General features: G+C 52.2%; 1 protein-coding gene across 1 annotated transcript; it reads left to right on the top strand.

Moving 5' to 3' along the window:
- Positions 1-219: 219 nt before the first annotated feature.
- CRLF3 (cytokine receptor like factor 3) lies at positions 220-12,799 on the top strand. The gene is made up of 8 exons (XM_071573598.1): positions 220-384; positions 3,129-3,336; positions 5,015-5,102; positions 5,558-5,735; positions 7,696-7,918; positions 8,860-8,992; positions 9,581-9,693; positions 9,894-12,799. The coding sequence occupies exons 1-8, from the start codon at positions 253-255 to the stop codon at positions 10,145-10,147; spliced, it is 1,329 nt and encodes a 442-aa protein (XP_071429699.1). The 5' UTR covers positions 220-252; the 3' UTR covers positions 10,148-12,799.
- Positions 12,800-14,437: the final 1,638 nt, after the last annotated feature.

Raw genomic sequence — 14,437 nt, 5'->3', positions numbered from 1 at the left:
TACCCGCCCAAACCACGCCCCTTACCCGCCGACACGGCGCCCCAAGGCGGACGAAGCCACGCCCACTCTCCGCCCAGACCACGCCCACTCGCTGCCCTGCCAGTCGGGTTTCCCGCCGCCGCCGTGACGTCACGCGTGTCATGCCCGCCGCGTGACGTCACGTTCCGCTGACGTCACCCCCGCTGACGTCACCCCAGTCCGTGCCCGGGGCCGCCCTTTCCGGGGCCGAGCCCCGGCCGTGCCGCGGTGCCCATGGAGGCCGCCGGCGAGGCCGAGGCGCGGCTGCTCCTCCTGCAGGAGGCCCGGGAGAGCATCGAGGCTGCGCGGAGCTACCGGCGGGAGCTGCAGCAGCGCCTGCGGGGGCTGCGCCAGGCGCGGGACCAGGTGCGGCTGCGGGGCGGGGCGGGCTGGGCTGGGCTGGACTCTGCGGGGCTCTGCGGGGCTGAGCGGGGCTGGGCTGTGCGGGGCTGAGCTGGGCTGGGCTGGGCTGGACTCTGCGGGGCTCTGCTCGGCTGTGCGGGGCTGGGCTATGCGGGGCTGGGCTGGGCTGGGCTGGGCTGGGCTGGGTTGGGCTGGACTCTGCGGGGCTCTGCTCGGCTGTGCGGGGCTGGGCTGTGCGGGGCTGAGCGGGGCTGGGCTGGGCTGGGCTGGGCTGGACTCTGCGGGGCTCTGCTCGGCTCTGCGGGGCTGCCCCGGGACGAGCGGCCGGAGCCCTGCCCGGGGCTGGGCCGGCCCAGGCCGGGTGTTTCTCCCCCGGTGGGAGCCAGGCTGGCGCTCCGGGCCGGAAGAGCCCCGAGGGGCGATGGGGCTGTGGATGCTGCAGAGGGGACGTGTCAGGAGCAGGGGGTGTGACCTGGGGTCTGTCACTGCGCCTCGTTTTCTGGGATCACAGCGAGGGTTCCCAGGCAGGAACAAAGTTGTCTAAAGGCTCCACGTTTCCTGAAGCAGCCGAGACTCTGAGCCTGGTTTAAGGAGGGGTGTCCCACCATCCTCATGCCCTCCCAGCAGGCCCCGCCCGGGCACGCTGCCCCCGGGGGATGCTCTGCTGTCCCCCCGGGGGATGCTCTGCTGTCCCCCCGCTGTCCCCCCGGGGGATGCTCTGCTGTCCCCCCGCTGTCCCCCCGGGGGATGCTCTGCTGTCCCCCCGCTGTCCCCCCGGGGGATGCTCTGCTGTCCCCCCGCTGTCCCCCCGGGGGATGCTCTGCTGTCCCCCCGCTGTCCCCCCGGGGGATGCTCTGCTGTCCCCCCGCTGTCCCCCCGCTGTCCCCCCGGGGGATGCTCTGCTGTCCCCCCGCTGTCCCCCCGGGGGATGCTCTGCTGTCCCCCCGCTGTCCCCCCGGGGGATGCTCTGCTGTCCCCCCGCTGTCCCCCTGCTGTCCCCCCGCTGTCCCCCTGCTGTCCCCCCGCTGTCCCCCCAGCCGCGGGGTGGGCACAGGGGCTGCCCGCGGGCCGGGCTGGGTTTGTCCCAGCTGTGCTCCACAGCCCGGGCAGGTGAGATGGGCAGGGAGGGCAGGCAGGGCTGGCTCCTCTGCAGGCAGTGCCTCACTGCCTTCGGTTCAGCTCTCAAACCAAACCCAAGCAAAACGCAGCTCGGGGAAGGTTCCAGTGGTGTCCTGGTGGCGTTTCTGGAGCAGCCTCTGTCGGTGCAGGAGCTGCTGTGAGTGTCCTGCTCCCGGTGCCTGGGGTGATCTCTGCACATCGTTTGTCATCCCCGGGCTGCTGAACAGGTTGAACTGTGCGTGGCTGTCTGGAATCCAAACCTTGCCACCTCCAGGGGTTGCCTGGTGGCCCAGAGGGAGCTGAGGGAGCTCTTTGTGCAGTGTGGGGTTTCCTCACCTTTCCTTTTCCTCTCAGGGCGAATTTCTGTGCTGTGTTGCTGTTGCATGTTTGTGTTTTCTCTCCTTCCACCTTCAGAACCAGGTGCTGTTTTGTCCCCAGGGAGTCACAGCCCCGGGAGTTGTTCCCCGTGTCCCCCAGGGCTGGGTGTGTCAGGCCGGGCTTTGGGTAGTGGGGGTTTGTTCTTTGGGGCTGGAGGGCCCACGTGAAGGGATCACATCCACTGCATCCTTTTCCTTTGGACCAACAGGACATGGTTTTCCACAGACTTCACACAGCTCTGTGTCCAGGGACTTGCATTTCCTCTTTTGCAGGGCGAGGAGTGTCTAGTTCTGGGGCTGAGCTGCTCGATCTGTATCTGGGCTTAGGGAAGTGCCTGCTCTGCCTTCCCTCACCCCGCCCCTCCACAAAGAGAAAACTTCCTTTTTCCCCCAAGCACTGAAATAACCAGAGAACGGAAACCAAACCGGGGCAGCTGCAGCACTTCATGAATATTACTTGAAGAGGAAATTTGTTTGGCCTAACCAGAGAACTTCCTGTGTTGGTTGTGCCTCTGAAGATCCAGAAATGACGTGCAAGGCCACGAGTGTGTGGCAGCATTTCCTTGTGTGTGTGACACAGAGAAGTTGTTCTCAGGGGAGCTTTGCCCCTCACTTCTGCATCTTCTGCTCAGGGATGCTCAGGAGTGTTTTCTTCCCTAAGAGTCGGATTCAGCAACTTTGTAACCATTTTAATGAGCACTTGTAGGACCATCTGTGGTCTGGTTCTTCCGGAGTCAGAACAGCCTTGCAGCTCTTTGAACAAGATTGGAAAGAAAGCAGTTTATGAGGATTTTGAAGTGATAGGGCCTGGAAAAGTGCTCATGAATAGCCTTCTAAAAGCCTAACACCTTTTCCTTTCCCAGGAGGATTACCTGTGTCTAATGGCACAGTGTGGGATTACAGCAGTGGGGTTTTTGAGGGGCAACAGGGAGAACATTTTCGGAGCATTTGGATTTTTCTGACAGGAGAAATTCCTTGACTAAGGTGTCTATACCCCAGTCTGTATTTTGCTTAGTTAATATGCTCTTCCCCTCCACCAAACTGGTTTCTTTGCCCCCTCCCTGCTGTACATGTATTAAAAATGGCTGTACTAATTTGTTACCTACCAGTTGTCACGTTTCTCAAGCTGCCTGCACTCACAGCTCTCCTCCAGCAGATGATGAGGTGGTTCAGAATAACACCAGAATAATATGAGCCACGTGTGGCCTTTGCCTTTCTGCTGAGCTGTTCTCTCCTGCTGCCTGAACTCAGATCAAGGACAGTGCCATGGTGACCAGGGATGTGCTGGAGCAGCACTTCACTGACCTGAAGGGGACCCTGAGGAAGCTGCTGGATGAGAGGCTGCTGTCCCTGCTGCAGGAGGTGGATGTCATAGAGCAGGAGAGCATCAAGCCCTTGGATGAGTGCCAGAAGCTGATCGAGCACGGGGTGAGCACGGCCGATGAGCTGCTCCGGGAAGGTAAGGCTGGGGCAGCACCTGGGGCTGGGCTCAGCTCTGCCTTCCTCTGCCAGAATCTGGAATATTCCCACAACAATCTCTAGATTTGGCTTGTTTTCTCTCAATCCAAATGTTAAGAAAAGGTCCAGGCTGGGTAGATGTAGTGAACTGACCCATGTTATCTGCTGCACATCTGTATTTTAAGGTCTCACTCCAGTCCTGGGCTGTGGACAAGGCAGTGCAGCCTCTCCAGGGGCAGGAAGGGCTTGGGAAGTGTCCCACTGCAGAGATGGTCTCTGCCTCTGCAGGACAGACAGGATTATGTCAGGCTGCTCTGAAATAAACTACATCTTAGAGCAAATTTCTCTGTTGGTGAAGTTAATTCTGTCTTACTGAAATAAACAGGTTGTGCTGCTGGGTGTGATTGTGTTCACTGTGCAAGGGGAACGTGAGGAATGAAATGGCCACTGTAGGGGAAAACTCCTGCACCACAAAGCCTGCAGATGAGGCAGGCACAGGAGGACACTGGAATATTCCTGCAAGGGCCAGCCTGTGCCCTGCTGATGTGAAATACCTCTGCAGACAGGAATGGCCCTCCAGACTGTTTTCCCCACACTGCAGAACTCCCAGGGAGTGTGTCTGAGCCATGAGTGTGCTGGCAGTTTCCTTGCATTGTTCTCATGGCTCAGCTTTAGCTTTTCTTTCGCCCTGAGCTCAGCCCTGGAGCTGCAGCACACGGGGCTGTCCCTGGGGTGGCAGAGCCCCCTCAGCCTCCCCTCTGTGCCCTGCCCTGGGGGCTCTGTGCCTCCTGCTCCTGCAGCACTGACACCCTGCAGGGGGGAATTGGTGGGGGTTTGTCTGTCACGGCTCTGGGACAGCTGGTGGTCACCTGGGCTTTATTTTAACTCTCAGGTTACTGAATTTGGGGCAAAGATTGCTGGTGTTTTACAGGAGTTTCTCTGGGGTCTCATGAGAAGCTGACTGTGCCCGTCATCCCCTGGTGCTGTGCACAGCAGCACCCCTGAGGCTGCACAGCAAGCACAGGCTGCAGCTGAGTCAGAAGGGAGTTATTAAATCTGCTGCTGCCAGTTATGATGTGTGCCTTCCCCTGGAACCCTCCATTAGGAAAGGACTGAGCTTGCTGATGGTGTAAATTGCCCAAACTCCTCCGAGGGGAGACTGGAGCTGCTGTCTCTGGGAACTGAGGTGTGGGATGCTGCTCTGTATGGGAAGCTCAGGAAAATATTTCTGTTCATCCCCACACTTTAATGCAGGGACTATTCCCTTCACTATGACAGTAGTTACCCCCTCGATTCTGGCAAACAAGAATGGTTGAAACTATTTCTTCCTTTTAAGTGCCTCTTTATTTTCTGATATTTTATTTCTGTAAAGCAGGTGGACAAATTGATAATAAACCTGATTTTTGGCATTTTACCCACTTTTTGCTACTGTCTGTGCCTGAGGCAAATTATCACATCTGTTGTGGGTGTGTCAAAGGGGAGCTGTGAGAGCTTCAAACGTTGCTAGTTGGGCTTCATGTTGTTAACTATAATTGTATTTTCCAGCTAAGACTGGCAAAAGTGCTGAGGATGCTTCATGTTTAATTGGTTGCTCATGTCAGAACTGGTTGTTCTTTGAAGCAGAGAATGCTTTGTGTGGACATGGTCTCATTAGGAATGTTTTTACTGTTGGGTTGCAGGAGAGAGTGCAGTGGATGGAGATGTGGGACAACAGAATGAGAAACTTTGCAACTTTACCAAAAAAGCTTTCCATATTCAGCTGGATAGGTAAGACCCCGACCCTCTGGGGTGGTGGAGGCAGCAGCATTTGTGCCCTCCTTGTGTGGGGGATCCTTTCTCCTCTGAAACAAAAGCTTTCTGCTCCATTGCCTTAAAAGATCCATTTGAAGTGTTCTGTCCTGTTTGTCTCACAGACTGTCAGTGGGACTGGCACTCACAGAATGGAGTGGTTTTCACCCTCCATCTGTTCTGCAGAAATAGAGGCTGCTTATTTGCGAATGCTGAAGCCACTCCTTGTAGAACAGCCTGTGTTTCAGAGTATTTACTGAGAAACAGTCTGGTTAGGGCTGAAACACGGTGCTTGCTGAGTCTTTGAAGTTTGGAGTGCACGTGCCAATTTCTGCAGCTGTTCTGCCTTTGCAGATCTGCCCAGATTCAGTGCATGGATGAAACAGGAATTTGAGGAGCTGCCCCTTTCCTTACAGCAAACTTTCCTTTCTCAGCTTGCCAGAAGTGCCTTCCTTGGTTGATGTGCCTTGTCTGTCTGCCCAGCTGGATGACTCCCTCCTCACTATCCTGAGAAATCAAATATTCAGCCATGGAACTGTGGCCTCTCGCCCTCCTGTGCAGCTGGAGGAGTTTGTGGAAAAGCCTGGAGGTATTTTAGTCCGATGGTGTAAGGTAGGTAAAATATCCTGGGTGACAATCCTTTAGTGTGAGGGTTTTTGAAACTGAACTGTCCTTTCTTTCTGAATCCTCCACTGCCTTCCAAGGACTAGTCCAGTGTGCAGTTAGAAACCTGAGAAGAGATTTTTATGGCAGCATTTAAAGGCAGGGCCCTGTAGGGACGGGGTGGGGGGTGCTGGGTTTGTGTCTGCCTGGCAGTGACACTGTCTTAGACTCTGCCCTCAGACTCCTCCTGCTCCCACCTGCAGGAAGAAAGGGCCAACATGCTCCTCTGCCCCAAAGTGTCCTTCCTTGTGAGTGGGAAGGTTGGGAGGGGCAGATGAAACCCTGCTCTGCTTCCCTTGCTGGGCAAGCAGGAAACAACCCCTTCATGTAGCCTTCCCACTAAGCAAATAAATACCAGATGTGATCTGTGTGCTGCTGTTGTACAAACAAGAGCAAGAGCTGCTGGGAGGGTGTTTGTGACAGAGGTGATTCCCACGTTCCTGTTTGTGCTGTGGAAATGAGGGACTGGTTTGTTGGCAGTAACAGCCCAACTCAGTGGGACTGACCTGCACTGCTGAAGTGATGCCTTTGCTCCCTTGAAGATGTTTTAGCACACCCAGCGTGAGGCTGAACCTGTTCTGTTGTGCTTTTACACCTACATGTGTTTGTGCTCTTAGGGAGATGCAGTGGGGGGAAAGAGAAATAATAATATTGTGGTTAGTTAGTCCAGTAACCAACCCTTCTTTTCAACACACAGACTGTTTTGAGTGAAGCACTGCTGTGGTCTGGTGTGGTTTAGTTGTTGGACAGCTCTTGGCAGCATTGAACAAATTCTCCTTTGCAGCATTAAACAAACCTTTGTTTAGTTGTTTGTTGGTCTATGAACAGCCAGTGCTTGCCTGGCCACCCTTTGTGTGCAAAAGTTGTGGACTCAGCTTATAAACCCAGAGCAACGGGCACTGTTGTCACGTGGGCTCTGATTCTGTGCCACAGAGGAGTGCCCTGAATCTGGCCCTGCTTGGGGGTAGTGGAGCTTTTCTTTTTTGAGGGAGAGGTGTGTGTGTAAATGTTTTTGAGTTAGGGATATCAAAGGACTGGAAATCATTTCCTGGGACAGTTTGTGAGGGACCAGTGAGTTTCCCTTGTTGTTGACACTTGACTCTGCATTTCTTTTGCAAAGTTGTTTTCAGCTTTTGGCTGAAGGATCTTGTTACAGGTACATAATCTAGCAAGATATAGATATAACTTAATTATATCTGTATAATCTGGTAAAGTAGATAATAATTTATCTTCCTTGGTTGAAAAGCCTTCTTTTAAATGTCTCTCCTCCTGTAGATACTTTTAAACTGTAATTGAATAATTCAGATACTTCTTTTGGTGTTAGTTGGTTGAGACACTGATGTTATTTTCTGAAACAAATACCTCGTGGGGTGCCCATCCAGTGCTAACCTGTGCCCCTGCTCTGAAAAGTTGCTCATACAGTGCTCACGTGTGCCCTGCTCTGAAAAGTTGCTCATACAGTGCTCACTTTTACCCCTGCTCTGAAAAGTTGCTCATACAGTGCTCACTTTTACCCCTGCTCTGAAATACCTTGTGAGTTGCTCATACAATGCTCACAAGTGCTCCTGCTCTGAAATACCCCATGGGTTGCCCATCCAGTGCTCACCTGTGCCCTGCTCTGAAATAAATACCCTGTGGGTTGCCCATCCAGTGCTCACCTGTGCCCTGCTCAGCAACGTGGCCCATCCAGTGCTCACCTGTGCCCTGCTCTGCAATGTGGCCCATCCAGTGCTCACCTGTGCCCTGCTCTGCAACGTGGCCCATCCAGTGCTCACCTGTGCCCTGCTCTGCAATGTGGCCCATCCAGTGCTCACCTGTGCCCTGCTCTGCAGTGTGGCCCATCCAGTGCTCACCTGTGCCCCGGAGGCAGCCGAGGGGTCCCTGGTGAGGGCAGTGCCTGTTCCTGCAGGTGGACGACGACTTCTCGGCGCAGGATTACCGGCTGCAGTTCCGCAAGGGCACTGCCAGCCCCTTTGAGGACGCCTACGTGGGCTCGGAGACGGAGTTCATGGTGCTGCACCTCGACCCCCACGTGGATTACCAGTTCCGGGTGTGCGCCCGCGGGGACGGGCGGCAGGAGTGGAGCCCCTGGAGCGTCCCCCAGCTCGGCCACACCACGCTGGTGCCACACGGTACTGGGGCTGCTCCCACCTCCAGCCCTTGGCAGGGCAACCTCCTGAGGGTCCCCAGCTGAGAGGAGCTGCTCGTGGTGTGGGCAGGGGTGTCCTTGGCTGAAATGTGGGATGGATTGTCCCTCCGTCCTGCAGTTCATTCTGTCCTTCCCAGTGTGAGGGGCATCCAGGTGCAGGTGTGGCCAGGGGTGGGTGGGTATACCCAGTGTGAGGGACATCCAGGTGCAGGTGTGGCCAGGGGTGGGTGGGTGTATCCCATGCCCAGGGCCTTCTGAAGCAGCTGTGGCCGGGGTTACATCATCCCAGATGGAGCCAGTTGAGATGGAGCCGGGCACACCATGTGGCACCAATCCACTGGGCCGTGTGTGTCGGGCAGCAGTGCCAGCCCAGGGCTGGGGAGGAGAAAATCCATGGTGGGGACAAGCCACGGAGGGTGGCACAGGACTAGCCATCTCCCACCTTCTCCTCAGGGATGCTTGGACCCAAAAACATGAGCAGAGGGATGAGAAACCACTGGTCAGACGAGGAAACCTGCAGGTCATTCAGTGCTTAGCCTTCAAAAGCATCACTGAGCCAGAAGGAAAGCATTAGTTTTCCTTCTCCCCCACCCCAACCTAAGCATTTTTGGTGACCTACAGCCCATAACAAGCTCTCACCTTGGAGAGGGGAAAACCTGAATATTCTCTTCACTTGCAAATGTTTAACAGCAGTGGGTAATGAAGGATTTGCTTTGCCTACAATAGGACTTGGCAGGAATTGCAGCAAAGAATGAACTTCTGGTGAACTCTGAGCTGGGAAATGCTTGTTGTGACTGCAGTTGATTTTAAAACCAAATCTCTCCATCAGAAAAAGGCAAACCCAAGTTGTGATTGACGTGAGTTTGCCCAGACAGGAGCGAGTTGGGATTCACACTTCTGCTTGTTTGTTTGCTTTCCTTGAAGAGTGGACGGCTGGTCTGGAGGGTTACAGCCTGAGCAGCCGGAGGAACATCGCGCTCCGGAACGACTCCCAGGCCTCTGGGGTGCTCTACTCCAAAGCTCCCACCTACTCCTGTGGGCAGACATTGACCTTCAGGCAAGTGATGTGTGGGGAGCTGGTGGTGCCCTGAGCTGTCACAGCTGAGTTGTTTGAGTTTTACATCCAAGGTGCAGTGTCTGTGTGAAGGCTGAGCTGCTCTTTAGTTCTGCTTCCTGGTTTTGTAGGAAAACGCCTGATGTTTTTGTAGGACCTGCACTTGTATAAAACAGAGGAGGGAACTCCTGAGGGATGGTAAAATACAGCCTGTGCTGAGCACATGCCTGGAATGTTGAACTTGCTGGAGTTTTGTAGCAGCTGTTCCTGGCTGAAGTCAGTGGAGCTTTGCCATTGGCTCTTTTTATGTTGGCCCAGGGGGTGTTTTCTTTCCCAGACTGTCCCCAGGCTTTGGACATGGGAACACTGGGATGTGCTGTTGGGGTGACAGTCTGGCACCATCTTTAGCATATGAGCTAATTAGTGCTGGCCAGACCCTGCTTGAAACGGGCATTAGAAAATGCAGAGTGGGGAAGGGATCTTGTGAAATTCAAGTTTTCCACTTGATGCAGAATGTGACGTGTGGCAGTCTGGATTTTGTGGTGTGTTTTGATTTAAAGCTTCAGGGTGTGACAACCTTTTGCTTGGCAGGATTGAGACCGTGGGGCAGCCGGACCGGCGGGACAGCCTGGGGGTGTGTGTGGAGCAGCACAACGGCTGCGACTCCCTGCAGCGGGACAGAGCCGTGTGCATCAGCACTAATGGTGAGTCTGGAGCCTGGGCTGCTGCCCCAAACCCACAGCCCTGGTCCTTCAGATCCCTGGGGAGCACACAGGCAGTTTTTGTGTACAGCAGCAGCTGCAGCAGGGTCACTTACCTGTTTGCCTGCAGGAAGGAAGGAGGGGTGGGTTGGCAGGGTTGGTGCAGCAGGTGAGGGGTGTTGTTAATTTGCTCACTGTTTCAGGGGCAGTGTTTGTGAATGGGAAGGAGATGACAAACCAGCTGCCAGCTGTGACCTCGGGCTCCACCGTGACGTTCGACATGGAAGTCGTGCAGTTGGGGTCCTGCAGCAACGAGGGAGGAAACTTCAAGCTTCGAGTAACCATCAGCTCCAACAACAGAGAGGTGGTCTTTGACTGGGTACTTGATCAGTGCTGTGGCTCTTTGTACTTTGGATGTTCATTTTCATACCCAGGCTGGAAAGTTTTGGTGTTTTAGCAGTGAGTAAAGGGATTTTGTTCTTGCTGTAAAGTGTAATGTTAAAACATGGGCTTCCAGCTGTTTGACAACGATCTGGTAAGAAAAACCTGTTTTTATAGTACTTGAACTCCACTATATTGTACTTCCTACTGGACTCATTGAAGCAATAATTGTGAAACATTGGATTTGTTACTCTGGACAAAGCTAGAAACAGGCATTTGCTTAGGCAAATTAATTTAAGAAGTCCATCAGACCTTTCCCCTTTCCCCGTGTCAGTATTTCATTGTACTCTCGTCTCAGGGTACGCACGTTGTGTAGAGTTAACTTTGCTTTGAGCTGCTGCTCTGTGAGATGAGCACTGGGGGTGGTAGTGGACCAAAGCTGTATTTATACCACTCAGCACAGTGTTTAGAGCAGTGAGGTCCTGCTGTGCTTCCCTGTGCACCAGGCTGCCTTAGGAGGGAAGGGACAGTGGGCTGTGCCTGCAGCCGTCCCCCCGCACGGTACCGCTCGTCCCTCCGGAGCAGGGACTCTGAGCCAGCCTGTCTGGCCAAGCGTGGAGCCAGGTGTTACTGTCTCACTCAAGTGCCTTATTCTGGTATTTCTTGAACTCTTTTCTGTGTTGTCACTTGGGATGTGTTTTCTGGAGTAGCCCCGTGCTGATGCTCACGTTGCCTCAGCCAGACCCATACCCGGAGCAGGGTGTGATCCTGACCTGCCCTGAAAGTCTTCCCTGCTTACAATTCGGGTGTAGCCTCTGCCAGAGCAAGTCTCAGTGATTTGGTACCTGGGCTTGGCAGCTGTGGATCCTCAGAGCCTTCCTGGCACTCAGCACAGCCTTCTCTCCCCTGTCCAGCCCCAGAGACAATGGAAGTGCTGTTCTGAGGGGCAGCATTCCTGCCAATCCCAGACTGCAGGAGTGCAGGTGAGCGCTCCAGGCTGGGACTGCTCCTGGAGACCCACCTGGAGATGAGGGAGATGGGCTTCAGGCAGACCCTGCCTGCAGTGGGATTGGACAGATGGTGGTACTTCAGTTGTCTCCTCCCTGGAGTAGGATGGGATACATTAGTGTGAATTAAATGAGTTCAGAAGTTATATAAAGTTACACCTATATCCTTGAAGGAGCAACTAAGATTGAGAATGAGCTTCTCAAAGCCTATTCCTGGTCAGAAGATTGCAGGGCTACTGGATTCAAAAGTTATATTAAGAAGCCCCTCAGTGAGTGTTACTTTACCTCAAGTTCAATTAAAATTAACTATATTTTATCATGTTAGAATAGCAATATTTTTCTAAAGCTTAGACAATCATACTGCCCTTTTCCCTTCAGTGGCACTATGTTACATTAGCCCTAAGCTATACTGTAATAAACTTAAAGCATAAAATAATTTTACATTGAATTAACTTCCCCCATTCTCACTCTCAGTACAGAAGGATCAGCCATCCTGCCTGCATTTCTCCCCAAGCATCTGTAGCAGGGGTACAAGAATTTCAGACAAGGAGGATGCCTGTTGGTATTTGCACCATTTACAAGAAAAGACAAAAGTGTGTAGACTCAGATGGGTGCAAAGAACCTGCACGTGGCAGAGTTAGGTTGGAATTTGCTGTAAGACATGAAGTGAGGCAGAGTGGCCTCCTGCAGGTTGGATTATCCAGTGTTAGCAACAAAAAGCTTGCAGTGCTCTGTTTTTCAAGCTCAACTATTTCAGTGTTAGGGAGTAAGAGGATAGTGGCTTATCCTGTGCTTTCAGTGTTCTTTAATTCTCCTGTGAAGAGTATTTTCAGTACTTTTATAGTAAGGTTTAGTAGATGAAACAGGGTCAGCCCTGCTCAGAGAGGGCTGGGCTGGCACTCCAGGGAGCAGCAGATTTAATCTTGCTGCAGGGAGTAGTGCTGGCAGTTTTACTTACACACTTCAGGTATCAGGTACTACTAGTTGGAACTTAGTACTTCTACCTATCCACATTTTTGAGGTACCACTGGGTCAGGTACCTTTGCATCTGCTTTTGGAGGGGCTGGTCAGGCTGTAGATTCTGCAGGATATTTACTTACATATTAGAAAATAAAGCTTAAACATGGAATTCAGGTACTTCCAGAGGTGGCAATGCCGTGTCAGTTTGTTCAGAACACACCTAAAAGCAGCTGAAATGACTGTGAAGGGCCACAGGAGGCCTCAGCTGTTGCTCTGAAGTTTTTCTGCCTTCAGGCTGGAGCTGGATGTTAAACAAGGGCAGTTTCCCAGTGGTGGGTTCTTTTGTTGTTGTGGTGTTTTTGTTTTTTATTTCAACTCAGCACAAGCCTCCACGTCCAGATTGCAAATGAGGTACTTTGAGCCCCTCTTGGAGCCGCACCTTGTGAGCAGGGGAGGAGTGAAGAGCCTCAGGGCAAGAGACCCAGCACTAAAGGAACTGAGGACAAAAGGAGTGGGAGAGGCTTGAACTGAAGGGTGTAAATCCTGTTCTTCCGCAGCAGAGTTCAGCTGGATGGAAAACCTGACACCTGCTGTACGATTTCCACCTCTAGCTCTTGGAGCCCTGCAAACGACAGAGTGTTAATGGCTTATGAAACCCAACCCCCGAAGTTGTTTTCCTAAGCTAGTACATTCATTTACCTCAACTAAGACTTATGTGTCAAGTGAAATTTGAATTTTTTTAAATAAAGTTTATCCCTTAACTGTGCCTGGTCTGGTAAATTATCTCTTGGGGCATAAAACTGAGCATCACAGCATTCTAAAAATGTAATAGCTCTTAAATACAGCTGCAGTGCTCTAGGAAACAGTGTCCTTTGTGGGGTTCATCTTCTGTCCCTCAGAAATCCCATTTTTTATTGGGTTCATCTTCTGTCCCTCAGAAGTCCCAATTTCTTTCCAGGTTTCTCACCTGTGCACTTCCTTTTATTTCCAGCTGAAGTATCAATATTCCATCAAGGCTGATTTGTCTCTTCTCTGCTTTACTGTTCCCATCTCTTCCTGGTGCAATCACTGGTGCAGCTCTTGCCCATCAGCAGTTTCTGGCCCGTGTTACTGAGTGGGCAGCAGAGGTATTGAATCACCTTCAGATAAAGTCTCTGTTGGGCTAACACAGAGATTTATTTAGTACACTTTACCTGCAGCCTGTTCCAGTTCTTTGGTCTCTTTTAAAGGAAAAGCAACTTGTGAAACCAGTAAGGAAAGTTGCTGGCCTGGCAGCTTTCTCATCAATACACCATCCCCTCCACTTCCTTTGGGACAGGGGCGTGGGTGTATCTCCTCAGGAGCTGCAGCTTCACTCCAATCAAGCAGCCCAAGAATCACAGGAAGGAGCAATGCAAGGACTTACCTAGTCCAAAGCCTGTGATTTCTCAGATGTGAAACGAAAGTGTCAGGTTTGTAACAGGTCTGGTCCCACAGGACACCTTCACTCGACAAGCACCGCTCGATGATGGCACCAACTGGCTGTGAATTCAGAAATACTTACCTGGAGCAACATGATCAAAACTGCCCTCCCAGAACGGCTCCTGTACTGCCAAAGGTAAAATCAAACTGCTGGCTTGGGGTGTAGTTTTGTTGATTAGGTGACTGATCAGAACAGTTCACATTATTGGCAACTGCTTCATTCCAGGCAGGGAATTTTTATCCCAGTCCCCCAAAATTCAAGGATTACATTCCAGTTACACTCCAGGCAATGTACACTGAAAGTTAACAACCTCAATTCATCTAATACTTTTGAATATAGTATTTAATGCACTGAATTAATTACCCAAATCACGTTAAGTTGCAGTTCGGGGTTCACAGACCACAAAACATCAGCAAGACCTGCCATGAACAGCAAAGGCCAGAGGAGAACCTCGACAGCGCCAGAGACAAGAACGAACTGGCCAACAGCAGCCTCATCCTGCATTTCAGTATCTGAATTACTTCTGACATGGAAAAAGGCTCCTCCCAGTGTGTGCCACTCCACAGCCACTACTTGGCCAAGCAATGCAATTCCTGCCTTGTTTTGTCCTGCAGTTCCTGGAGTATCCATCCTCTGCAGTCCACAGAACTGGGATTTCACACCAACACCAATTTAAACTTCCTATCAACTAAACATTTTATAAAATGTTTGAAACATTTACCACTTGCATGTAAAAATACACAAGTTTTAGTTCTATAACTGACATCACAGGTGATGTGCTTCAGTTGCAGTTCTCTAAGTTACAGTTCTAAACAGTAAAGCACAACCTAAAGGTCGATCTCAGGAGAATGAAATAATCTGGCTAAAACCCTGGAAGTGTATGGAGGTCCCTTAAATACAGCTGTAGGAAGGTGGCAAAGGAAGACCCAAGCCAAGT

The sequence above is a fragment of the Pithys albifrons genome, chromosome 19 (assembly GCF_047495875.1).
Source record: "Pithys albifrons albifrons isolate INPA30051 chromosome 19, PitAlb_v1, whole genome shotgun sequence".
Classification (NCBI taxonomy): domain Eukaryota; kingdom Metazoa; phylum Chordata; class Aves; order Passeriformes; family Thamnophilidae; genus Pithys; species Pithys albifrons.
The sequence above is the reverse complement of the archived record's forward strand: the minus strand, read 5'-3'. Positions and strand labels throughout refer to the sequence as shown.